This window comes from Pimephales promelas, chromosome 4 (assembly GCF_988280905.1).
Source record: "Pimephales promelas chromosome 4, fPimPro1.hap1.1, whole genome shotgun sequence".
In the NCBI taxonomy this organism is placed as follows: Eukaryota; Metazoa; Chordata; class Actinopteri; order Cypriniformes; family Leuciscidae; genus Pimephales; species Pimephales promelas.
Genome location: NC_142772.1, coordinates 37,514,948 through 37,540,098, shown reverse-complemented (window position 1 = coordinate 37,540,098; position 25,151 = coordinate 37,514,948). Strand labels below are relative to the sequence as shown.

Genomic DNA, 25,151 nt, shown 5'->3' with positions numbered 1-25,151 from the left:
AATACTAAAAGAACACTCTGACACAAATAAAGTTAAGTTGATAGTGAGCTTGAAATATTAGAAAGACACTAACTTATTCATTTTTACATGCTTTTAATCATCAGATCCTACGATTTGTTTGCACAATTTTACACGCACATGTCTCATTCTTCTCTGTATTTACTCCATCACACACTCTGATTCAGGTTTACCCTACTGATGCATTATGTCATAACCAGGCGTGACTTAGGAGATTTAATCTGGAAGTAATTTGTCAGTCGGTATATATGACAAAAAACATGCAAACTAGTGAACTGGTGTTGGTTTTACTGTTTCTCACCCCAGGCCCGGGATCCGCTGACACTGACCCGCCATTCCTGCAATTAGATTACTGTGTTGCATCTTCACCCCTTTAGGCAGCCCAGTAGACCCACTGGTATACATAACCACTGCGAGATCAGATGCAGTCGGCCTCTCATACTCTTCACTTACTAAGAGATTGACACAAAGAGAGGGTGAGTGTATCAGCTTTGTTAAACAGTACAGTTTGGTTGCGTAAGTAATTGTTTTGCATGTCGCTCACAGTTCTCTGGCTTTGCCCCAAGCTTCATTACTTCTTGCACACTGTGAATGGTGAGAGACTGTGGGTAATCAGCGTGACATACTTCACTGCCTGCATAGATAACATGCTGCAAACCTGAGAGTACGCTCAAAACATTCTGAGATAGAGAGAGAAAAAAAATATAGAAAGTTAGTCAGACCACACAGATAAGCATTGTGTGCAAGTCTAGGAGTTTGTGTACCTTCAGTTTGCTCTGCAACAGTTCTGTGCTGGTGATGAGATGAGTGGCTCCACACTGATTCAGCCCATAAGCTACAGCATCTTCACCCAAAGTTGCATACAGCGTAACCACTGCAAACACATACATACAGTTATTATTTTACAGGCCATTTTGCCAGGTTTGCCCAGGCATGGAACTGTTAAATAATTATACAAGTAGTGAATTTTAGACAAAATATTCCCTGTTACTTTGTCTATTTTTTCTCAACAAAAATAGTTCTAAACAAAGTCAAAGGACAATAACTATTGCGAATCGAAGCGACAAAAAGTAGCACCGTTCCTAGATGAATCAGTGTTGTTAAAACAAACAGATGAATGATTCAAGGGCTCACTGATTATAGTCATTTGTTTTAGTCCTAAATGAATCAGTGCTTTTGACAACCCGGCTGAGTAAGTGATTGAATAAAACAAATAGTCCCTTACACCACATACTGGTGTATCGATGTAACCGGTAGAAGGATTGAGCCACTGAAAACCCCAATCTCTAATATCCACCTTAATTTATATACATTGCCCAGGCAACAAAACAAAAAGAAAAGTTGCTGTTTGGTTTTAAATCGGCAAATACTCTAATTAGTCTATGTTTAGATCATAATTGCAGTGATTGTTATGCTTCTAGCATGTTAGATGTCTTGGTGTCACTTTTCATTTCTTAAACAACCATGTACTGTAGGAAGGAAGACGTATTATGGCAATATGCAAGACTAAAGCACTCTGTAAAGTCTACTCCAGCACATCCCAAAGACTTACCATGAATTTAAGGTCTGGGCTCAGAGGCGCCAATTCATGTGTGAAAATGAGAAAATGATTCTTCATGCTCCCTCCTAACCATACTTTCACAATTTGAGCTTGATGAATCTGGACATTATCATCCTATATGACCATGACGTGTCTTTCTACATGGTTGTTTAAGATATGAAAAGCTACACTCTCCATCAATTAGAGTTAGAAGAACTGTTGCCAAACAACATGCTTGAAACATAATAATCACAGAATAAATGATCAAATCATGTATTCTTAAGTATTTGCCTATTTAAATCCAAACAGCAACTGCAGTGTGTATATATACATATATATATATATATATATATATTGATACAAATACCAGTTTGCGACATCAAGCAGCATAATAAGCTGGTTTTGTACAGACATAATAACTGGAAGCAGCTGCAGCCTTGCAGATTTTAGTTAAAAATGGCCATAGCTGCTAGTTAAAGCTACACTGTGTGATTTTTACCCCCATCTAGCGGTGAAAAGGTATATGACCATCCAGTGAATATTAGTTTCTGTTCCTCTCAATGTAGTCCAAGATTAACATGGCTTCCAGTTCGACCTCATCCTTGATTGTTAACTCAAACATAAACGGGAAAGGCAAAGCTTGAATTAATGGGTATGTCCCTCTTTGGCTAATGTACTTTCAAGATGGACAGGCAACATGGCGACCGACTTTAGAACCCCTTACCCGTATGTATTTTCAATGGCATATTATACACTCACGAGAATACTTCATTACTTGAACGAAGTAAATGTACATCAATGAGCACATATATTTTTGAAAGAACTGTTTTTAGCTAAAAAATTTTTTAGCTAAAGATAATTAATTAAATAATAAGAATAAAAAAAATTATTCTTAGCTAAAAGTGTTTTTAGCTAAGAATAAACTAAAAGAGTTACACAGTGTAGCTTTAAGAAAAAAAAAGCATACTGTCTGGAAAGAGCAAAAAAAGGTACAGAGATAAAAACAGTGAAAAGGCAAAAGCCAATCAAATTCATGCACCAGAAGTTACATAATCTCTTCTTCTGAGGACAAAAAAAAAGTGTTGTGGTTGCATTACATGGGAAGTTGCGTCTGAAGCAGGCCTGAGCTGCGATCATCCATTCTGCCCGTGTCTCACAGAAGATGGCGATGGTATTTTTTGGCCGTTGACCCAAAGCTGCCAGACCACAGCCAAAAGATTCCACTGCTTGGCCGACCGCTTCATAGGTCATCCAGCTGTATTCCCCAAGGACCACCTACAAACAAAAACACACCTTTATCAACTGTCCTGAACATCTTGACTGTGATCATCTGATACTGAAACAGAATTACCTGAATCATTGGATGAATTTACCTTCTTAAAGATCTTCCCATTGGCTTGTTTTTCTTCTTCTTCACCAAGGACTTCTCTGGTGCCGAGACAGGGTTCCTGACTGAATCTCTTCACAGCATGAGCAAAAAGTTTGTCCAGCGTGTCTACGCCCTCAAAGTCCTGTGTAGCGAGAGCATCTATGCTTTCTACCGCCCGATACGGCCCTTCTGGACGTCCACTTATACTCCGCGCTCTCACACACTGTGGCAACATGACCTACACACAACATACACAGACCAACTGATTTCCATATGAACATCAACTTACAAATAGTAACAAACAACACATGATAAGAATCTTCAGTTGTCTCCTACACCCTGAATTAGACCAGAAACCCCTCTGGGAGATTCACAAGACACAGAAAAACAGTTCGACATCCAGTAGACATGATGAACGATGAGGGGAAAAGAGGAAGAGTAGGATTTAGTTTCATGTGCGTGTGAATGAATGGCTGATTTAGGAACTACTTCACTGCAAACCTACCACTAACGTTCAAGAAACCCTGAGGAAACCTCAATAAACATCCGTGGTTGTGGCCGACTAATGCTAGTATACAAACAAACTAAATGTTTACCCTGTGCAACACTCACACGCACCCACACACAAAGACATCAGATCAAATTGAAACGGTTGTGTAGGCTACTTCTTGGCACAAGTATTGAGACTTTTTTAAAGTCTTATGTTACAAAGACTGCATTAATAGAGCAGTTCAATCTTGCTCTCAGAGTTGAACTCGTGTTTAAACTGAATAAACCACCAAAACCAGTTTTAGAAGCTTCACTTGAATGTTATATCGAAGAACTGCTGCTTGCGAAGAAACAGAACATGCACAAACACACATGCTCCACCGGCATGAGTTGAAATAATACTATCCAGGAATGCCACTGTTTCCAAACTAACGATGACATCACAGTTTGGAGGGATTCGAGCAGCGTGTTCAGGAAGTCAGATGACCACTTAAACATCTGGAAAAACTGTCCAAGAAGACTGAGTTAACTTTTAGACACACATCCTGTACGATGATATCACCTTTATCTGGCATGATATATAGCAGACGTATAGCCTTCTGAATCAGAGAATCATTATTTTGGTTCATTGGTGGTTTGGTCTGTTTGTGAAGCAAAAGTTTGGGTAGAGTCAAGATTTTTAATACTTACATTCAGTTGCTTAAAGAAAGTATGGATTAAATAGACGAAAATGGAAAGTAAAGAACATTGTTATAAATGTATATGAAGAGTTCAGATGCAAAAGCCTCTAAATGCCATTTGAAATTTTCTTCTTTAATGATGATTTTTATCAAACGTGTATATTTAAGTTCAGTAATTTCACTTAAATGGCAATGATAATTACCTATTAATTGTTATTTAAGTGAAATTACTGAACTTAAATATGCAAGTTTGATAAAAATCATCATTAAAGAAGAAAATTTCAAATGGCATTTAGAGGCTTTTGCATCTGAACTCTTCATATTTACATACAGTATATTACATTTATAATTATATACTCAAATCTTCTATTCTTTAAAGCACACCTCAAAACCTTTCTGTGTAATGATCATTTCTCCACAACAAACTCATAGCTTTACACAGACAACTGTCTTTGTTGTATTGTTTTGGTTGTTTGCTGTTGTGTTTCATTGTCTGTCCACTATGTAAAGTGGCCTTGGGTTTGTGAAAGGCGCTATATAAAATAACTTATTATTATTATTATTATATGCTGTTCTTTTCACAGTTTTCCCTGTTCACTGTTAATTTCACTGCAGCAAATTAGCATATTAGAATTATTTCTGAAGGATCATGTGACACTGAAGACAGGAGTAACGATGCTGCAAAATTCAGCTGTTCCATCACAGAAATTGAAAACAGTTATTTTAAATTGTAATAGGTTTTCACAATATTACTATTTTAACTGTATTTTGATCAAATAAATGCAGCATTGGTGAGCATAAGAGGCTTTAGTAAAAAATAAAATCCATACAGACCCCAAGAATTTGAATAATAGGCTATATTATTTATAGTTTTTTATTATTTATTATAGTTTATTTTTTTATTTATAACAAAATATAACAGTGGCACTTTATATAAGGTTTTGATTGAACTAACATAAATAATGAACAATTGCATTTTTCAACATTGACAAAGATTAATGAATGCAGTATATTGCTTGTTGTTAGTTCATGTTAGATAATAACACACCCATTTTTTATTTATATATTTAAAAAAAAATAATGTTATAATGATTTAATTTTGCCATTACCACGTGACTTTAAGCTAAAACTTTATATTTTGTGTTAGCAAAATATAAATCAGTTTCTGTAAGACTTTCTGTAATTGAGGAATTACATGATTGTGACACTTAAATAATTTCCTTTCATAAACAATTGGGAAAGGAGCTATTATTCTTTAATAATCAAAAGTAACATATATAATACATTGTCACTTTTGAAACAATCAACAAAAAAGATTAAGGTTTAAGGTGGACAATGGCTTAATATACTAAGAAGTATACTAATTAGGTCCAATCTGATTTTCCATCAAACAAAAAGTAAATAACCTGTCTTTGTATGTTTCTGAATTCACATATGGAACAGAAAGTATTTTATCTACATTAATATCTTACAAGAGTTTACACCTCATATCTGCTCTCCGCTAAAACACTTCAAAAACATCAGCAGTGCAGATAAAAATTATAACATTACTGTAAACAACTGAAAAAGAAAGCTATCTTCATTCAGACAAACATGAAACCCAGGGCAAAAGAATTGTAAGTGTAATGAAATCTTACCTACAAATAAACACTGTGGACAGCAGTTCTTCTTTTGCTTCTTCAGACAGACGGCAAACTGCAACAGGAGGTTTCGGCTTCCCCTTTTCTCTCTCTCTCTCTCTGTATCCGTCTCTAGTTCTCTTGGCTGATTGGATGCCTTTTGTAAAGTTTCAGTAAACCTCATTTTGAGCCCACCCGCTGGCCACAGCCAATCAGAAGACAGATCTGTGGAGGAAGTTCTGAGGTTTAGAGGGAATATCAGGAGGTGTTTCCTTTACACACGTAGTCTTGACAGTTTTTCCTTTAACTCACTTACACAATCATACACGTCAGTGCTAAGAGCTTACTCAAATTTTGAAGAACACAGTTCTATTACTCAGACACCCACTCTGGTGATGCACATTTACTGTTGCAAGAAAAAAACTTGAATAATCACTGAATTATGTGGTCATGGTTCACACAGCTACCAACTCAGAACAGGTCTGACCAGTAAATGTGCCATTAACTTCAAGATTCATTAACTTTGACTACATAAATACATAACTGACTGATGCTTGTGGGCTTCTAACGTTGTCCTCACCATGACACAACCACAACCAACCATCCTATGGTTTTAACTCGGTTACAGACCGTTTGTGTGCTATCAGGACATCTAAACGCATCCTTCAGGGCTGGTTTTCTTTCAAAGGAAACAGTTGGGACTACTAATATTAGACAAACCGTCCATACAGAAGCACAGTTCTGATGCTATGTAGTCTTTCAAAGAATTATTAAGGCCAAACATAGGAGGATGGGTATCCTCTTTCAACTCTGGTTTCTCACAAGAGTTTTTCTATGACACTGTTGCCATTTTCTAGCTCACTTGGGATGGGGGAAGGCATGCTACTTAGTACAATTGCTTTGGGCATTTACCATTGTTAAAAATCCTAAATAAATAAAACTGCATTGAATGGAGTGAATAACCTGCTGAAATTGAAAGCTGAAATTACAGGCGGGTACAGAATAGAAAGTCCTTGTGAAAGAACAGGGGTCAGGTTGTTTGGCATTGTCAGATCTGCTCTACTGATTCAAAGCGGCTCTGCTTCAGATACTTCCAAAAAAAAAAAACGTTCTGACCAGAGCAATAAAATGTGTAATAATTAATATTGTGATATGAATACAATCAGGTCTCACATAGCAACAGGTCATTCTGACTACGAATAAAAACACAAAGATAAAGACAGACACACTTTCAAAGGATTAGTGAAAAGTCGTAAAACATGACTTAACGGGTCCACAAAGTAGAAAGAAGACAATAAGCATTCTTTTTTTCATTCTGTTTATTGGTACATTTCTATTACAGAGCAACTACTGAATGGGAGCCCACAAAGACCATATTTCAAAAAGAAGTACATGTAAAACGGACTAAAGGAAAAAAACTTTTACAAATTGCTGAAATACAAATCCATAACAGGACATCTTATTTAACATATTTCTCCATGAATTTCTTGTGAAATTCAGAGCGCAGTGTGTCATTAATGAAGCGCTTTTCTTTGCGTGATTCATCCACTCCTTTAGCGCAGTTCTTAAACACGACATCATCATCCCACCTGCCAAAAACAGAATATGTTTATGTGGAGCTGTTGATATTGCTGGACTCAAGAGTACAGAAACTACCACACTATTACTATGCAACATAACAATTTGTGAAATTAGTTTTTTTTAGTGTTGCATAATCTTATATTTAAAGGGTTAGTTCACCCAAAAATGAAAATTCTGTCAGTATTTACTCACCCTCATGTTGTTTCAACCCCGTAAGACCTTCGTTCATCTTCGGAACACAAATTAAGATATTTAAGATATTAAGATCGCTCCTGCATACAGTCCATAGGCTTCTTGAGGGACTGGCTCTTGCTGTCCTCGAAAAGTCATTAAAGACATCGTTAAAATAGTCCAAGTGACTACAGTGGCTCAATCTTAAGTTTATCAAACGACGAGAACACTTTTGTGCGCAAAAAAACAACAAAAATAACGACTTTATTTCAACTATTCACTTCCTTCTCCATGAGCCTGTAAGTCAGTTAACGTAGTGTGATTGCGTAGAGCTACGTCACACGTAGGCTCACTATTGGCCGACGCTGGTCATGTGTGTGTGATGCGTGTGACGTACAATAACAGAAGCTTACGCTATTAAACTAGTAACCTGACTCGCGCAGAGGGAGAAATAAACGAATAGTTGAAATAAAGTCGTTATTTTTGTTGTTTTTTTGCGCACAAAAGTGTTCTCGTCGTTTGATAAACTTAAGATTGAGCCACTGTAGTCACTTGGACTATTTTAACGATGTCTTTAATGATTTTTCGAGGACAGCAAGAGCCAGTCCCTCAAGAAGCCTATGGACTAGTATGCAGGAGCGATCTTAATATCTTAAATATCTTAATTTGTGTTCCGAAGATGAACGAAGGTCTTACGGGGTTGGAACAACATGAGGGTGAGTAAATACTGACAGAATTTTCATTTTTGGGTGAACTAACCCTTTAACCATTTTCTTTTGCTTTGGGTATAATTCTGCAACATGAGATTGAAGGTTTAAAAGGAGAAGACCAAACAATCTTGTTACTCATTTTTTTCCACCACAAAATTACCTTCTTTTCACAGTGAATGTGTTCTGGATCTGCGTTTGTTGTTGTTGTAGTTGTTGCTGTTGCTGCTGTTGCTGGCCTGCCAGATTAAGCAGTGGATTCCCACTCAGAATGTTCTCCATACGTATCCTCTCCTCTTCTGCTTTCTGCTCCCTTTCCTTAATCACACACAGAACAACAAAAACAGTGAAGACTCAAGCCAAAAAGATATCAAGCCAAAGAAAGGCATAGATGCACATGAAGGCTGGTCAATATCACAAAAGAAACCCTGACAGGGTGACCACGATCATTGGTATTGACACAAACGTCAAGATTTCATTCGATTTTGATACACAAGCTTGCAATTTGATTTAATTCCAATCAATTTATATTAGATAAATTAGGATATATAAGGCAGTTTTTATAATACAAAAATAACTATAATATCCTTATAGTAAGCTGCGTTTCCATTACAGATTTGCGCAAAACGTTTGCAATATTTTCCAAATGTCGATAAAAAAACTATTGCGAAATTACGGCGTTTCCATTAACCGATGTTAAGCGACTGAAACGTAATTCTTTGCTCTCGCAATAAGTCATTACAAAAATCATGGCAACTGATGTTACTAGGTTTAGCCACCGCACTAGCCATTATTTTTAATCGAAGGAGACATGTTACGAAGGAGACATAGGCATGTTATCCAAGCATTAATGGCAAGGAAAGCCCCTTATACTGGGGAGTGGCTGCGTATGACGTGTTTCTCCCTCATATCTGCTTCGAGGTCTTGATAGTGGTATTTCTTAGGGGTTTAAAATCCAGTATTCCCATAATTCATTTGTCTTTTATGAGTTTAATAAAGAACTCCGTCTCGTCTTCAGTCCAAATCATCTATGTCAGGTGACCTGTAAATGAGCAAAACCGTTTCCATTGCAGTTTTGCCAAATATTCCTTTTTCGAACTGCCTGAAAAACAAACTCATGCGAGCGTAATTATTTTTTCGCGATATATGGGAGTTTTTTGCAAAATTGAAATGTTTCCGTTGGCCGTATTTTCAATTCGTGCAATTTAAAAAGTAAATGGAAATGCAGCTAGTTACAATTATGGTTCTATATCAGTTTGGTTTTGAAATATACATATTGGTACTGTGACTGTTTTCATGATAGATTCATTTAAACAATCATTAAATACTGAGCAATTTATTAAGTACATACATACATAAAATGTATTATAGTGCAAAATGCTCCTCTCTAGAGTTAAAGGGGTGGTAATGCCCTTTTCACAAGATATATATAAAGTAAATATCTGATGTCCCCAGAGTGTGTGTGTGAAGTTTTAGCTCAAAATACCCCAGAGATATTTTTATACAGCATGTTAAAGTTGTCACTTTTTGAGGGTTAGCAAAAACCACCGTTTTGTGTCCGGCCCTTTAAATGCAAAGGAGCTACAGCTCCCGACACAGTGGGAAGAGCTTCAAGAATATAGGTGTGTGTGTGTGTGTGTGTGTGTGTTAGCAGCTCTGATTACCTCATGCAGACACATGCTAAAATGTCAGAAACTGTTCTGCCTTTAATGTTTAGACCAGAGTCAGACAAAGATTGAGAGACTAAGAAGTGACAACATGTAGAATGCAAGAGAGCCTATCTCAAAGGTTACTTGATGAATTTATGTTTCTGATGTAGAGTTAACTATCTTCAATTAACATATTCTGTCAGGATAATCTATAAAATCGCTTGTATAGGAAGTTGTGAGATGCACAAAGTGGGTCTCATTCATGAAACTTTTTTGTGTAATCGTGTGTAAAGTGGTTCTGGTGTAAATTTTTGGATTCATTAAAATGTTCGTATTTTCCAAATGTTAGTTGGTAGGAAAGAAATCTACACCTGCTCCCAGCCACACGTAAATGGTGCGCTTAACACATCCGAACGTTTTGCTCATTAATAAGGCTGCATTTTAATCAGGGTTCGAATTACAAAGTGGCTTTCGGGGAGCCCTATTTTCCGATCCTCCCGACCCTGACTGACTTTAACGCCGTCCCTTTTTTGGGCATGTTCGGGCATTTAAAACTGTAGAGGCCAAAGTACAGTTCATAAGAATTAATGTTAAACAGGAAACTAATTTTTATTTAGAAGTCCATGTTATGGTTAAAGATGTTAAATAATACTTAAAAGGTTGAAATCATACTAAAATTCATGTTCTTGTGGGATTTGGTAAAATAGTGTACTGCCCCTTTAAGAAAAGGCCAACTCCGGCTACATGTTGATTCTCATTCTGTAACTCAGATATTGAGAGCTGTGGAAGCGAACGTTTTTTTTTTTTTTACCTGATAACTGCTAACTTTATTGCTATTTTTATTAGTAACCTTTTATTTTCACTAGCAAATAGAATAACTAACCAGCTCACATTTTCTTTTCTGTAAATCGGAAGCCAAAGAATAAAACCGGAGATTTTCATCTTTTATTTCAACAACGTTTCTGAAGTGGATTTATTGAACTGTGTTGCTGGGCTCGCAATGGACACTGCAAATGGGACTAGCTGCTTGGAAAAATGTTAAATAGTTATTATAAGTAAGCCATCGCAATTCTCAATATTTCAGACCTCTACAAAAACAATAGTGTGTGATGCAAAACAGGTTCGTTGTGTGTGGGTGATGGAAGGAGACACAGAATGCTGGAACTCGTGCACTTTTATTTACAAGGCTCTTTTACAGCGCGTGGTCGCGATCAAATAACGTTAATTCAAAATATCAAAAAGGCAACACAAACAGATGATAATTAATTACTCTTTCCGCTGGATACAGCTTCACTGGATACAGTTTGTAGACCCACTCTTTCCGCTAGATACAGCTTTCAGAAGTCACTTTCTCTCAGGATACGTGCACGAGCTCCCAGTCTCTCTCTCACACTAATGTCAGCAGGTGTTTGTCATTTGAACTTGACCCCTCTTATTCTCCGCTCGGCTTCGTCCGCGCTCTCCTTAATGTACAGAAAATCAAAATCTATATGCGACACAAAAAATGGACGGTGTTTTAGAGCTCCCCCTAAATGTCTCAAAGTAGGCTTTCAGGGGAGCCCAGGTCCTTTTCTTAGCTCCCCCGTAATTCGAACACTGATTTTAATTCACCTTAATCGGGTAGCTACATATTTAAACAGCATTTTGAAAAAATATTTTATATAGTAATTACATATGTTTTTTTCTTTTTGAGAAGCCAGTAATAGCAGATTGGTGATCGATGGCGGTCCTTCTCCAGTTTGAATACGATTTTTCCGAAGTGAAGTAATTCGTTTTTTTGCTGTCAAGCTTAATGTCAAACCATTTTCTTCTCACTTCTGGGACTGTTCGAGTAACAGATGAAACTCCATTAACTGCATCTGTAATATGCTGCCAACTTCCTTTTTTTAGGACCTGATAGACCACTATGTACGCTACGCTTGAAAATAAAATGTGGCGTTTTGAATGAACTTCTGATAATAAAACTTCAATTTCTGCATTCGAGAACTTTCTTTTTAATTCGCATTCATGTTATTATATGCCCATATATAGATGTCAGTCGGATATAATGGGCCTCATTTATGGTAATTGAGAATGATCGTGCATGTGCATCCCATTTACGACAGGTTGGAATTCATTAATACACACACACATTTCACAATCACATCTGACGTTTACGAAGTATTTGTGAATCAGGAGAAGAGTTTTCGGGAAAGTTTGAGCTGACTCACAAATGTGCTTGATTACAACAGCTCTTCCTCTTCTCAACATGGACTGCATGTACCCAGGGGCGGGGTTTATGTACATTTTAGGGTTAGTGACGTCACTAACCCGGGAGGAAACTCATGTAGTTCCTACCAAAGTCTAGAAATCTTTATTTTTACCCAGCACTAGCTGAAATTATTTGATGATATAAAAAAAATTGGAGATAATTGGTAAGTGAGGCTCACCTTTTTCTCCTGCTCCTCAGCTCGCTCCTTCTTGATCTTCTCCAGTTCAGCCAGCAGGGCGGCAGTGTCATCATCACTGTCAGAGCCAGAGTCAGAGTCATCTTCATCCTAAAACAAACAACTCATTTAAACTGCAGCCAAAATCAATCTGTACACCCCAAACAAGTATATACAATAAAGTGTGTGTACATCAGTGAGGGGATCGTCAGCATCCAGGTTGGCCGCAGGAATCTGATCCAGACGTGGCCGCTTGGATGAGGATGAAGACGATGACGAAGAAGTTGTGTGCTCTGAAGGAAACAGGAAAGGATCATGGTCAATGAACACATCTTGACTGAACAAAGCCACAAAACAAAGTCACATGTACATGCTTCCTCACCTCTTGCTCCTCTATCTCTGCCCTTAACAGCAACTCTCTCCCTCTCCTCCAGCTCACGTCTGAAATCACGAGCTCTCACCTCTTCTGGAGCATCCTGAGTGGGCTGCCTGCAGGGACACAAGCATATCAGTTTTTTTAATTCTGCATGAAACTATCACACAATCATTGAGTCCACAAAAAGAAAAAAGAAAGTCTCTAAACAGCAACTTCACCTGTATTTGATCTTGGTGTGTCCTGGCAGGTCTCTGCTGGAGTATTGTTTGGACAAAGCACTCAGATCACCCTCTCCTTTGCCCCGTCCTCCTCGTGCGGGCTCAAACGTTGGCCTTGCCGCTGTTGTCATGTTTAGTTACCTAAAACAAATGATTTATAACATCAACTTAATGAAATGACATCTTCATTCATCTTCAAGTGTCTGATAAAGTTTAGAAGTGTTCTACACTATGGAGATTTCATATAAACACATGAAACATGCTTTTAACCAGAGTTATAAAAATACAAAATTGCATTTGGGCACAGAATAATGTTTTATTTTTATTTTTTAAGGAAATATAGACATTATTTACTGAATGTTCCTTTTGGCATTAGAATGAGTAACTTATATCGAAATTAAAGCTAACATATGTGATCCTCAATGTATGTAATAACGCATTGATAAATTATTTCAGGATCATGTATGCCAATTCAGGATTTCATGATATTTGTTTCTGTTTCTTTTTACCTATCAAATTCATTAGACAAAATGGAATGACTTTACCCAATTCCTAGACATTTTAATTGAGTCTAAACAAAGAAAATATTCCAAAGTTCCTTGTTTTTAGAATTTTGATAATGAATATGACAGAACGTGCAACGCCGTTTTAACGGTCTGTAATGTTGACTGTTTCTATTTTTATGTTCTCGATAAAAACATGCTCGCTTTACGTTACGTTACTTGTGTTACATTATTTTACACTCACCTGGAGCAGGACGATATTAATCCCGAGTATAAATCTGAAATTATCGACGAGAAAACAAATTAAACGTACTAACACTAAACAGCTAACTAAATCAAGCGCGTTTGTATTTTTATTTGTTACGATTAGCTCTTCTGTTGTTGCTCATCACTTATATCCCATCAGCCACCGCGACATGCACACTACGGTCACGTGCATAGACAGTAAGGTCACGTGTATGTGGGGCCACGGTGGCCGCAGCGGGACAAACGTTGAGTCTTCTTCTTCTTCTTCCTTTTTCGTGCATTACCGCCACCTACTGTGAACTTGATCCAGAGACTTCAAGAAAACATTTCCCATCCTTAACCACTATATTAAACATGTTTACTATAGCCAGCGCTGCGTGTTCAGCTCATCTGGCTAAAAAAAAAAAAAAAAAAACACTTTCAAATCCTGTCAATTAATCCTGTATTTTCCAAAAATCTAAATAAAGCTTCTTATTATGATTATCCTGTTCTGGTTTTAATATGATTCTCAAAGTTATATCAGTTTCCTATTTTCTCTGAATCTCTTCAAATAATGTATCTCTATCCTCTTTATATCTTTCACAATACATGATAACATGCTCTACTGTTTCTTCCTCTCCACACCATTCACAAAGTCCTGTTGGATGCTTGGATATTAATTTCAGTGTTTTATTAAGTCCTGTATGTCCTATTCTAAGTCTTGATAATATGTTTTCCTCCCTTCTACTTCCCAAACCCAAACGTTGAGTCGAGAAAACGAGAATCAAATAAACTTCATGACAACACGGACCCAACCGATTGTTGTATATATGTAACGAAAAACACAGAAAATACTGACAATTAAATTTTAAACATTAACGTTTTATATTGTTGTTGCGCAACGTTAGACATGGACTTATACTGACACCTAGCTGCGTGGATGAAACATCGCACAAAAATGTGCGGTTACCTATTTACTAGTATGTCTGTTACAGATGAGTACTTGGCTTTTACGGTCTATGGTACTTTGGAGAAATACTCATAAATACTCTGTTCCGTCAGCCATTTTCTCACAAGCGAATTAAACAGATCTTACCAAAATAAACCAATCATATTTGGTTGGTCATGACTCATGTGAGAACCTTTTACGGTCTGGTGAGAATGATGTCGGCCCCCATGAGGCAGCGACCCGCTGTGTGAATGCTCAGCATTTAAACTGTGTTTAATTCGTTATTTTGTCATGCTACTTTTCAGAACAGGATCATCTAGCAGGTTTTGCAATACCTGAATAAAACGAGGCCACCTCTCCCCTGAGGCTTTGATGACACTGTTATGACAACAAATTCAGTACAGAGATACAGACCTGTCAAAGTCGTGGACTCAGCCGCTTATTTAACTGAATTGCAACAGTCTAAAATGAATTAATGTGCCTGCTTATTAAAAACCAAATTGTAAACAAAACTAACCTAAACTGACAGTAAGAGTACACTTGGAATAGTATTTATAAAACTCGAATGTTAAACTATAAGAAGAACCTTGCACCATTTCACCAATTTAATGCATCGATAAGGATACGCATACAAACTGAGGTTTTTACCAGCTTTAATATTCCTGAAACATCTGTTGCAGAAAAAAAAAAGTACAAAAGTGTCTGACCGTAAAAATATGCAAATGCGTGGGACATAAGAGAGGCTCACTCACTAAAACAGCAGCATCTCATACAGGCCTGCAAAATTCATCTCTGAAATATCACTAATACGAAGCCAAACAAAACAGAGTGATTAATTAATATACAAAAGCACACAGTTGACCAGGCAGTAAGACATGCAATAATACAGTCTTTCCGTGTGTGAGAGAAAGAGAGAGAGAGAGAGAGAGAGAGAGAGAGAGAGAGAGAGAGAGAGAGAGAGAGAGAGAGAGAGAGAGAGAGAGAGAGAGAGAGAGAGAGAGAGAGTGAGAGAGTGAGAGAGATGAATTGAGCATCTAAAAAAACTGTTCAGTATATCAGACAAGTTCAATTCATAACATTTCCATTTATTTGTTGACAGCACTTTCTGGTTCCTGTCAGAAATGTTTTGCATATGAGATCTGAGGCTGTGATCAGCCAGGGCTCCTGAAATGGCTCTATACAGTTCTGTCTGTTTTGTAAATATGCATGATTACTAAATCCGCTGAGAACAGCCAAGGAAAACAAACAAAAAATTATAATAATAATTGATTTTTGCATATGTGACATCAGAATAATAAAACACAACACACAGAGAACCTGTGAGCAATGGAGGGTGAAACTTCCTCACAGTAATGACACATCAGGGAAAGAGGTCATTGTATTGGCGTGAGGTCATTGCTATGGTAACAGCAGTGAGCTACTGCTGCGGTCAAACTTCTTGCCTTTCGAGAGTGCAGCAACCTGTTTCAACAATTCTCTATTCTTCCCCTGAGAGACAAACACAAACCCACAGTTAGTCAATTATACATACATACAATTCAAAAGTTCTCTCTCTAAAGGATGCAATAATAAAAAATAATAAAAAATGATTTATTATATTAAGATTTTTTAAAAATATTTAAAAATAGATTTATATAATTTAAAAGACTTAAATAAAAAAAGATAAATCAACTTTCTATTCATTGAAAAATAAATAATATATATATTATGGTTAGGTTTTTACAAAAATATCACACAGCACAATAATTGTGGTGTGTAATGTTTTTACAATGATAATATTATTGAACAATTTTTAATTTATAGAACAATTATTGTTTTCATCATTGATAATATTAAGAAATGTTACTTGGTCATCAAATCAGCATAAAATGATTTCTGAAGGATCTTGTGACACTGAAGTTTGGAGTAATGGAGTAATTCAGCTTTGCCATTACAGGAATATATTACATTTTAAAATATATTCAAATAGAAAAAAAATATTCACAATATTACCGTATTTTTGAGTCATTCAGCTTTGGTGAGCATAAAGGACTTCTTTCAAAGTACTCTAGGTTTAACAATGACAATATTGACTGATAATGGCAATTACTGTTACCAGTTAAATTCATTAATTAGTATGAGTGGTGATTTGAGTTTGTTTTAAACAAGCTTCTGTGGCTATTTTCATGGCCTAAAAATATTTCACGTTTTTTCCCATTTATTTTTCACCAAAAACTCTTAAACTATATTTGGTTTAACTTTCATTTCTTCAGAAGAGTAAACCGAATGAAAAAGGTTTCTCACTGGGTTAAAGCAGCACAATCTAATAAAACATGCTTCAATGATAAAGAGGTTTGACAAAGAACATGTTGGTAGATCTTCTAGTATTTAAACTTGTGTCATCCTGGAATGGCCTATTCTGCAATGGGTATAAACAATCTGGTCCAATCGGTTTGAGATTTGATAGAAACCTCTTCCATCATTGGGGCTAATATCACAAAGTTTGTTCATAGTGTATAGATCACTTTCTCTTTGCCATTTGTTATTAGGGCTGCAACTAACGATTATTTTGATAATCGATTAATCGGACGATTATTTTTTCGATTAATCGATTAATCGGATAAAAAAATTATATTCCATTTTTTTGTTTATTATAGCAAAATAAAACCCTAAAAACCACACTCTTTTGTGTGTTAAACAATCAACTTAATACAGACAACTTCATTATAAAGAAAAACAACAAATAAAAAAATATATATGACCATAACCTATGACAAAAATGCTATTGTAAACTAGATTAGTGGATAACTCAGCAAAACTTAGCCTAGAAATATCACAAGTGCACAATAATTTTATAAAATCTGAACATTTAGTGAAAAAAAATTCCTTAGTGGGGAACAAATAAGAGACAATAAGTGTAGCACTAACTCTGGTAAAACGTACACATTGCTCTTTGTATTGTTGTTATACATTCATGAAAAACATCGTAAAAATCAGATGCACAACTGTTTTAAATGTAAAGCACAGCTGTTTAGTGAGGAAGCAAAATATAATAGATAGGACAGAACAAGAAAGGCTATTAATAAGCTTTCATTGCGCAAAAGTATTATGACATGATCATGAAAGAGCTGTGCTTATGTGCTTAAGTGCTTATGCTCATCGCGAGCGCTGAATGATGCGCTTGAAGCAACACGGAGTCACACGGCGGCGCGCAGCTCTTCAGTGTCCGCCGCATTAAAGTTAAAAGCATCAAGGAAAGAGAAAGACATATTGACTGTGTATTATACTGTATCTATGCAATAGTTTATTAAGTCTTTTCTTTTAACAGTTTTAAATTTCAGTTAGGCTACTGTGCACGTGAAGAACAATTATAGTGCGCCGAGTCTACTCTAGTGTTGTGATCTAACAGACACTCAGTAGAAAGTGATTAAGTTACAGCAATAAAAGTCTAGCAAGATAGAAAAACCATCATAGACCTTTATCTACGGATCAATTATAATAATAACATTGAATCATCTTGGAAAGAGTTTCATCATGTTAACTGTTGTAACGCGACGCGCTGTTTGAACACCGAATAGAGAATGACTGACAGCCACAGTGGAGGGAAAAGCTTAGGTTAACTTGAATTTAATGACTTAAATATACATTTCTATCTCACATTATACTATAGTATGGCTTCATAAAGTATACACGATTAACGTAGGTCACCTATTTTGGTTTCAAAACGGCGAATTTACCGAAAGGTGACTGATTTTCGTGTATGCTGCATATTGATAGCGGTTTCCTGATGCCCGCAAATTAGTTCAAACTCACTGAATCAAGAGTGCGCATGCGAGACAGAAGATAATGTGCTCCAAACCGTCCGTGTTGCGCGCGCGAGGCAGGGTAGAGCGGCGAGGGAGAGAGACTGCATGTGCGCCTCATGAAGTGCATGTAAGAAGCGCATGTTCCATGTAAACAATCCCCGTGACGTAATCAGACCAACTAATCGATAATGACATTCGTTGACAACGATTTTCATAATCGATTATAATCGATTTTATCGATTAGTTGTTGCAGCCCTTTTTGTTATTAATATAGACATTCACTATTGATCAATAGGATGTACTGTGAAAATTTTGACGCCTGCTGATGTGGTGATTTGAGTATTGGAGAGTGTGTATGGTGTAAGTGACCTGTTGTTGCTCCATGGCCTCTTTGTGTGCTTTCTCCATGTTGTTCATCTTCACCCGCATATTTGACTCCTGATACTGAAAGTCTGCCTTCAGCTCTGTCAGCTGAAACGTAAACAAATTCAGAAAATGTTCTTTACAAACTGTATTAGCAACACTGCATAGCAAGTTCAATTGGAATTTGTTTTGCAACTCAAAGAAATACACCACAGTCATACAACAAATGCAAACCCTTATCTACATCAATACAATTTTTATATCTTCACACTTACAGACTTCTAATAACAGCTTAACCATTCAGCATAATTATCATATACGCCAGCAAAAGGACTGTGATGTGGGTGGCTGATCACAGACAGCAGGATGAAAGTCAGAAAAGAGTCTAAAAAAATGTTAATTAACACGTTTATGGACACATTAATCTCTATGTACCATTTTCTGTATCTCATTTTAGAGTTTGTTATACATCCCCAAATCAGAAAAAGTTGGGACATTCTGTAAAATGCAATAAAATCAAGAATCTGTGATTTGTTCATTCTATTTAACCTTTTATTGGCTGGCAAAAGTGCAAAGAAAGGTTTTCCAATGTTTTTCTGACCAACATAATTGTATTATGTAAATATGAACAAATTTTGATGGCTGCAACACACCCCAAAAAAGTTGGGACAGAGACCAAATAAAAGTGATGACTTGGTAGTAGTTGAGGGTATCATGTTTGGGTGTAAAAGTGCTTCTCAGTCTTTTTAAGTAAAGATGGGTCATGGCTCATCACTTTGTGCCAAATATCTTGAGAGAATTGTCAAACAATTGAGTCACATTTGATTGAAAAATCACATTTCTCAATGCAAGATTGCAAAGCATGTATTTCATCATCTTCCATACATAATATTGTCACAAGATTCAGGGAATCCAGTCTGTGTTGGGTAAGGCAGTAGACCTGTTGAATGTGCGTGACCTTTGAGCCCTCAGATGGCACTGCACAAGATACCATCATCATGCTTCTCTGTCAAATACAGCCACATGTGCTCAGAAGTAATTTGGAAAACCCTTTTCACTGTGGAGCAATCTGACGCTGCATCAAGAAATGCCACTTGAATCTCTGTTACGCAAGGAGAGAGCTTTACATCAGTTCAATGCAGAGATGCTGGTGAGTTCTCTTGGCCCGAGCTCATCTCAGACGCTCTAGAAGAAAGTGGAAATTTCTGCTGTGGTCAGATGAGTCCATATTTCAGCTTGTTTTTGGGAGAAAATGGAATCGAGTTCTCAGTCCCAAAGATGAAAGGGACCAACCAGACTTTCACCAGCGACCGGTGCAAAAGCAAACATCTGTACGGTATTGACGTGCATCATTGCAAACGGTATGGGTAACTTGCATTATTGTGATGGTGCCATTGACGTGGATGCATATTAGGATTGTACAGAAACAAAAACTGCCAACAAGATGACAACTGAGAGGTTTCTAGACACTCCGCACCATAGAAGGGATGTGCCTGCCTGTTTACTGCAGTCCAGATATGTCTCTTATGAAAAATGTATGACCAATCATGAAAAGGAGAATTAGGCAATGATGACCACAGACTGTTCTTGTATTAAACAAGATTGGGCAAATATTCCACTAGCAAAACTACAACAATTAGTATCCTCAACTCCCAAATGATTAAAAAGTGTCATTAAAAGGAAAGGTGATGTGACAGTGGTAAACATGCCTCTGTCCCAACTTTTTTGGGGTGTGTTGCAACCACCAAAATCAAAATTTGTTCATATTTACAAAATACAATTATGTTGGTCAGTGAAAACATTGGAAACTTTTCTTTGGACGTTTAGTCAGATAAAAAAAATACATATACATACAAGTGTAAGAGTCTGATATGATTTCAGATATGATTCTGATTCAGTGCGTCAAACTGTAGCTTGAAAAAGCTACAGCTACAACACTGACTCCATGGAAATTCTGTGCCAAAGTCAGGAAGTGGCATCACAAATTACCTTCCTGTCTTTCTCAAGGATGGTCTGTTCTCTCTGCTGGAGCATGCGCTTCAATGACATCACTTCCTCTTTCAGTTGGCTAATCAAGATGAAGTTATCCGTGCCTCCAGAATCCATCGACTGAGTGATTGAACTACTGGAGAAGAAGAAAAAAGAAAAGTTGGGCATTGAAAGAAAGATTGTGTCAGCCATTCCACACTGAGAAACCGACAAATAAAGGGACAATTGCAATGAGAATTACCTGTCTCCATTGGATGGCTTTGTCTCTAGTTTGGGTTTTTTCTTTGGTGTTTCCTTCTGAATGCTACATAAGAGAAGCAAATTAGAGTCAATCCATCTCAAAAGCATCTCCCACAGCATGGACAAAGAGACACTGACCATCCTGGAGCCAGATAGTAACAGCATTCCTTGTGTGCGCATGTAAAAAAAAAAGACATCTCACCTCTGCTTCCACAGCCCCTGATCCTGCTCTGGACTTAAAGTACCACTCATTCTGTAACACACACAGTGACAGCATTTTCAATAAGCAATAGGGGAGGGAATCTTTTGGGACATTGTGATTAAATTATATTCTTCAGGTTTCTCAATTCTTGATTTTGAATCAAATTTTGATTTGATATATGCATTTTGATAGTAGTTTATGGTTTTGTGTTACTTTTCTAAATTGACTGTGGTAGACAGATTAATAGGTCTAGAAGAAAATAAAAAGGACTTAAATGTAAACCCTGAAATTTATTTAGTTTCTCCTTCTCATTTTAATCAACAAAATATCATAAAACAAATACCCTTAAAGACTACTGACTACAGTAGTACAAATACCCCACTGACTACAATCATTACACCCAGTCTTCTCTAATAAAGCAAGGCTGGCAATTTTATTTTTGATATTAAAAATAGGAACAAAGCAGCAAATTACAAACAAATTTGTCCTTTTCTCATTAACATAGTACATAACGAACTGTACTGAAACCATGATACAAACCGAACCGCGAGTCATTTGAGCCGTTACACCCCTAGTGCCCATGCACTTTGGTTTCTTGTATTTGTATTATCATTCAGGCTTACTTGTGATGTGAACTTCCGTGTCTGTGGTGCTGATGATGATGATGGTGCCTCTGATGTTCCTTCTCACTGAGGGAAGAAGAGTTGGAGTGGGAAGAGCCAAGACCTTTCCGCTGCTCTTTTGTTTTTTGTAGAACACGACGGTATGACAGTGTGCAAAGCCAACATAAGAGCTTCCCATCCACCTGCAGAAAGAAAGAATTCAAGTGTGCCCAGTGTTATTTTAGAATTTTTTATATAATAGAGCATTTATTATACTTTTATTAAAGTTTTCATATTCAGTTAATAATTTTGTAGTGATATTTTAACATTTATATTTAGCTTTAAATCTCTTTTTACTTCATTTAGTAATTTTTAAAGCAATATTTCTAGTATGTTTTCATTTAATATTTGTAATTTAATTTATTTTAAAGAAACATTTCATATCAAAATGTTTCATTTTTAATAGTTTTTGTTAACAATAACACTGTGCGCTCTTATAACACATGCTATATCACTCATTATTATTGTTTGCATTTTGCCATGATGCATAAACTTTTAACTTGATACTTCTTAATATATAATAATGATTAAAAAAAAAGTAATGCAGCAGATCAGGTTAGAGTTTAACTCATTTTCTGACACACAATTTCAAACAGAATATCCAGAAAGAAGAATATTGTTACATGTAAAAAAAACAGAGCTATCTCGGTTGCTTGCATAAAGTCAAAACTGCAGATTCTAGATGGATTCATGGACATAAAATAACACTTACATGGTTTAAATGTTTAAGTGAAGTCAATTTTTCTGCACTACCAGTATCACCAAAAGGATTAGCAAAAATAATAAATGTTTTCAAACAGGTTGCCTTCAAACAAAAATTACCACTAGCTTAAAGACATAACCGCAAATGTTTCTCACATCTATAGTAGTGGCCAAAAATGATGACCAGAGTGGATATTTGTTTTAGTGATCCAACAAGTTCGATTAAACCATCAAAATATCAGGAAAATATTTTATATCTTAAATATGAGGGAAGAACAAAGCACTAAACTCGGTTAAGGTATTTAGCAGACAAAATAATTTGGGAAAAAAAGCATAAATTTTATTTTACTACGCATTATTGCGATAGTTCTCTCTTGCATTCATATTTTTTTTCTGAATGCCAGCCTGGCCAAAAATTATGTCTGTAAATTTGGGTGATCATTTGTTAACATTGGTGGAAGATATGGGATTTAATGACTCTGTCAGAGCATGATGAATCACATCACACACATACAGTCAAGACAACACAGCCAGAGTGTGGATGAGTAATAAGACTGACTAATAATGCAAGAGATTGGTCACCTTTCTCCTGCCCTCATCCTTCCTGTCGAAGGCACACTGCTGCTTGCACTGTTCGCAGGTCTGTGGCGGGCCGTACTTCTTCTCAGAGTTGGTGCAGCGCTGACATTTGGTCCCAATGAATGCAGCAATGATGTTACAGTACTGACATGGCTTCGGCTGATAAAAGAGGAAAAGATGTGTGTTAGTGCATTCATCTACAGGATTTCCAGTAATTTAAACATATATACTCTCAACATGAACTTACCGTTCCAAACTGTTTGACATTCTGTGCACATTTCTTACAGATAGTGTTGGTTTTGCTGAGAAAAAGGAAAGATCTTCCATTAGCATAGAGATATGTACAGCAGACACTGTGGCTGGTGAGCAAAGACTTAGTTTCCCACCCTGATTGTCAATATGAGAGTCTCACCTCTCCTGCTGAAACTCCGACCTGCAGAAGGTGCATTTTACTATAGGGTGTGCGATCCGACACTCCTGGGAGGAAAAAACAACCAATGTTAGTGTAAAATTAAAATGTGTGTTAATATAGGTATATAGGCCACATAAAAAAAAAAACAATAGCAGTGTTGTATAGTATATGATTCATGTCACAATGTTATATACTGTATGACTGCTTCTATAGGCGTTTTCACACTTGGTACTTTTCAGGGGTCTGAGTATGGATCGATGGATTTTTGGCCCATATGCGAAATACTCCAAACAATATCATAACAAAAAGCATAAAAATATTGCTTTGATACAAGACATTAGGGCGATTGTTAAATTGTAAAAACAATTATAATAATTTAAAACGTTTAAAATATACTATAAAATCGGTGATCTTGTGACACCCGCCATCTGTTTCTAACACATTTTTACATTATTAGCAAAGTAGAATCATGAATATTTCTGTGATGATGTCACCATTTCCTTATGCCACAAATAAACAACTCAAAATAAACTGGATGTAGCCCATACAGGTAGACGTCTGATAATATAATATAATAATGTATATTTTTGTGCAAAAGATGTGTTTTTATTTTATATATATTTTATGTTCAAAGTAAAACTAACTAAACAGAATGCGTAGAAATGTTGTTTGACAAATTAAAGTAAATTAAAACTTGGTGTCACAATGTAAGTAAATTTAATAAAATGTTAGGGTAAAAGTGGCTCAGGCATCGCGACTATATCCAAAAATCAACAGTAGGAACAAAAAGGGGTTTGAGCCCCATTATTAAAGTGGACCAAAAATAATCCCGAGTCGTAGAACTGTTTTCTCCCACTTGTTTCATCGTTTGGTCCACTTCAATTGGTCTGAGTTCAGTCCTATTAATGAGTACTCAAGTGTGAAAACATAATTGAAACATAAATAGGTTAGGACATCAGTGGTGTTTTAGCTGAAACAATGTCTGGATAGATCTGCTGTTCAAAATTAACACTTAAATAACTCTCTGACCAAACACAGACACACACTTTTTCCTAGACTGTTGAAGCGCATGTAAACAGTGTGTGCATGTGTACTCTCACCTTGCAGAGCTGCTGGCCCTGCGACAACTCCTCGAACGGGAACCGCTGGTTACACTTGGTGCAGGCGTACAGGGCCGATGTGGCCATCACCAAACCACCCAAACACACAACTACCGCTACTGTTAAAATATATCTACACTTAAGCGAGGACGACCTTTAACACATGAGACGAGGTGAGACCTGAGAAGATTCAATCCCAATTAAAACGGCAACTAATCCCGATACATAAAATGGATCCAACCATTTAAAACAGCTTTACGAATACTACTATAAAAACATCAGTGGCTTATAACCTACTCATTACTAAGAACTAAATATAAACTAAAATACGGTCATACATAAAAGGAATAACTAAAACCCTGATTTCATAGCTCGGTATTTCGGCTCCTAGCGATAATTTTTGCTTTCTCCTTTTTGTATCTCCGTCGACGCACGAACCGGATGCGACCTGTGACTACAAAGGAAAGCTTCAACAGCCAATCGGAAGCCTGCGCCAATGGGCGGGAAGAGTGGTTTTAAAATATTAGCACCAATCAAAGACCTCGTCCCACCCTTTTAAAGAACTACGCAATGTTTTTTGTGACGTGTTAGTGATGT

The 25,151-nt window shown here is 36.6% G+C and overlaps 3 protein-coding genes across 5 annotated transcripts in view; all 3 read right to left on the bottom strand.

Annotated features, from left to right (window-relative positions):
- The window catches only part of acsl4b (acyl-CoA synthetase long chain family member 4b), an 11,671-nt gene extending 5,819 nt beyond the window's left edge, over positions 1-5,852 (bottom strand). The window contains exons 1-6 of one of the 2 annotated variants that reach the window (XM_039659655.2): positions 5,738-5,852; positions 2,932-3,165; positions 2,656-2,833; positions 783-892; positions 563-698; positions 320-470 (exon numbers count right to left, since the gene is read on the bottom strand). In XM_039659655.2, coding sequence (XP_039515589.2) covers positions 320-470; positions 563-698; positions 783-892; positions 2,656-2,833; positions 2,932-3,162 — 806 coding nt within the window. In that variant the 5' untranslated portion in view covers positions 3,163-3,165; positions 5,738-5,852. Of the gene's footprint in view, positions 1-319; positions 471-562; positions 699-782; positions 893-2,655; positions 2,834-2,931; positions 3,166-5,733 lie in introns of both variants that reach the window. The other variant, XM_039659654.2, reaches the window with a different exon arrangement.
- Positions 5,853-7,016: 1,164 nt separating this feature from the next.
- On the bottom strand, positions 7,017-13,742 carry cwc15 (CWC15 spliceosome associated protein). The gene is made up of 7 exons (XM_039660018.2): positions 13,591-13,742; positions 12,844-12,984; positions 12,632-12,738; positions 12,442-12,542; positions 12,253-12,360; positions 8,338-8,492; positions 7,017-7,304 (listed from the first exon to the last, which is right to left on the bottom strand). The coding sequence occupies exons 2-7, from the start codon at positions 12,972-12,974 to the stop codon at positions 7,175-7,177; spliced, it is 732 nt and encodes a 243-aa protein (XP_039515952.1). The 5' UTR covers positions 12,975-12,984; positions 13,591-13,742; the 3' UTR covers positions 7,017-7,174.
- A 1,842-nt stretch (positions 13,743-15,584) lies between these two features.
- Positions 15,585-25,026, bottom strand: fam76b (family with sequence similarity 76 member B). 2 transcript variants are annotated; one of them, XM_039659651.2, is made up of 10 exons: positions 24,555-25,026; positions 23,455-23,519; positions 23,290-23,344; positions 23,046-23,201; positions 21,723-21,904; positions 21,100-21,150; positions 20,899-20,961; positions 20,658-20,793; positions 18,675-18,776; positions 15,585-16,008 (listed from the first exon to the last, which is right to left on the bottom strand). In XM_039659651.2, exons 1-10 carry the CDS (start codon positions 24,639-24,641, stop codon positions 15,919-15,921), a joined length of 987 nt encoding a protein of 328 aa, XP_039515585.1. In that variant the 5' UTR covers positions 24,642-25,026; the 3' UTR covers positions 15,585-15,918. The 2 variants fall into 2 exon arrangements, with proteins under 2 accessions (XP_039515585.1, XP_039515586.1); XM_039659652.2 differs by having other exon boundaries at positions 15,782-16,008; positions 20,658-20,790.
- Between the last annotated feature and the right edge of the window lie 125 nt (positions 25,027-25,151).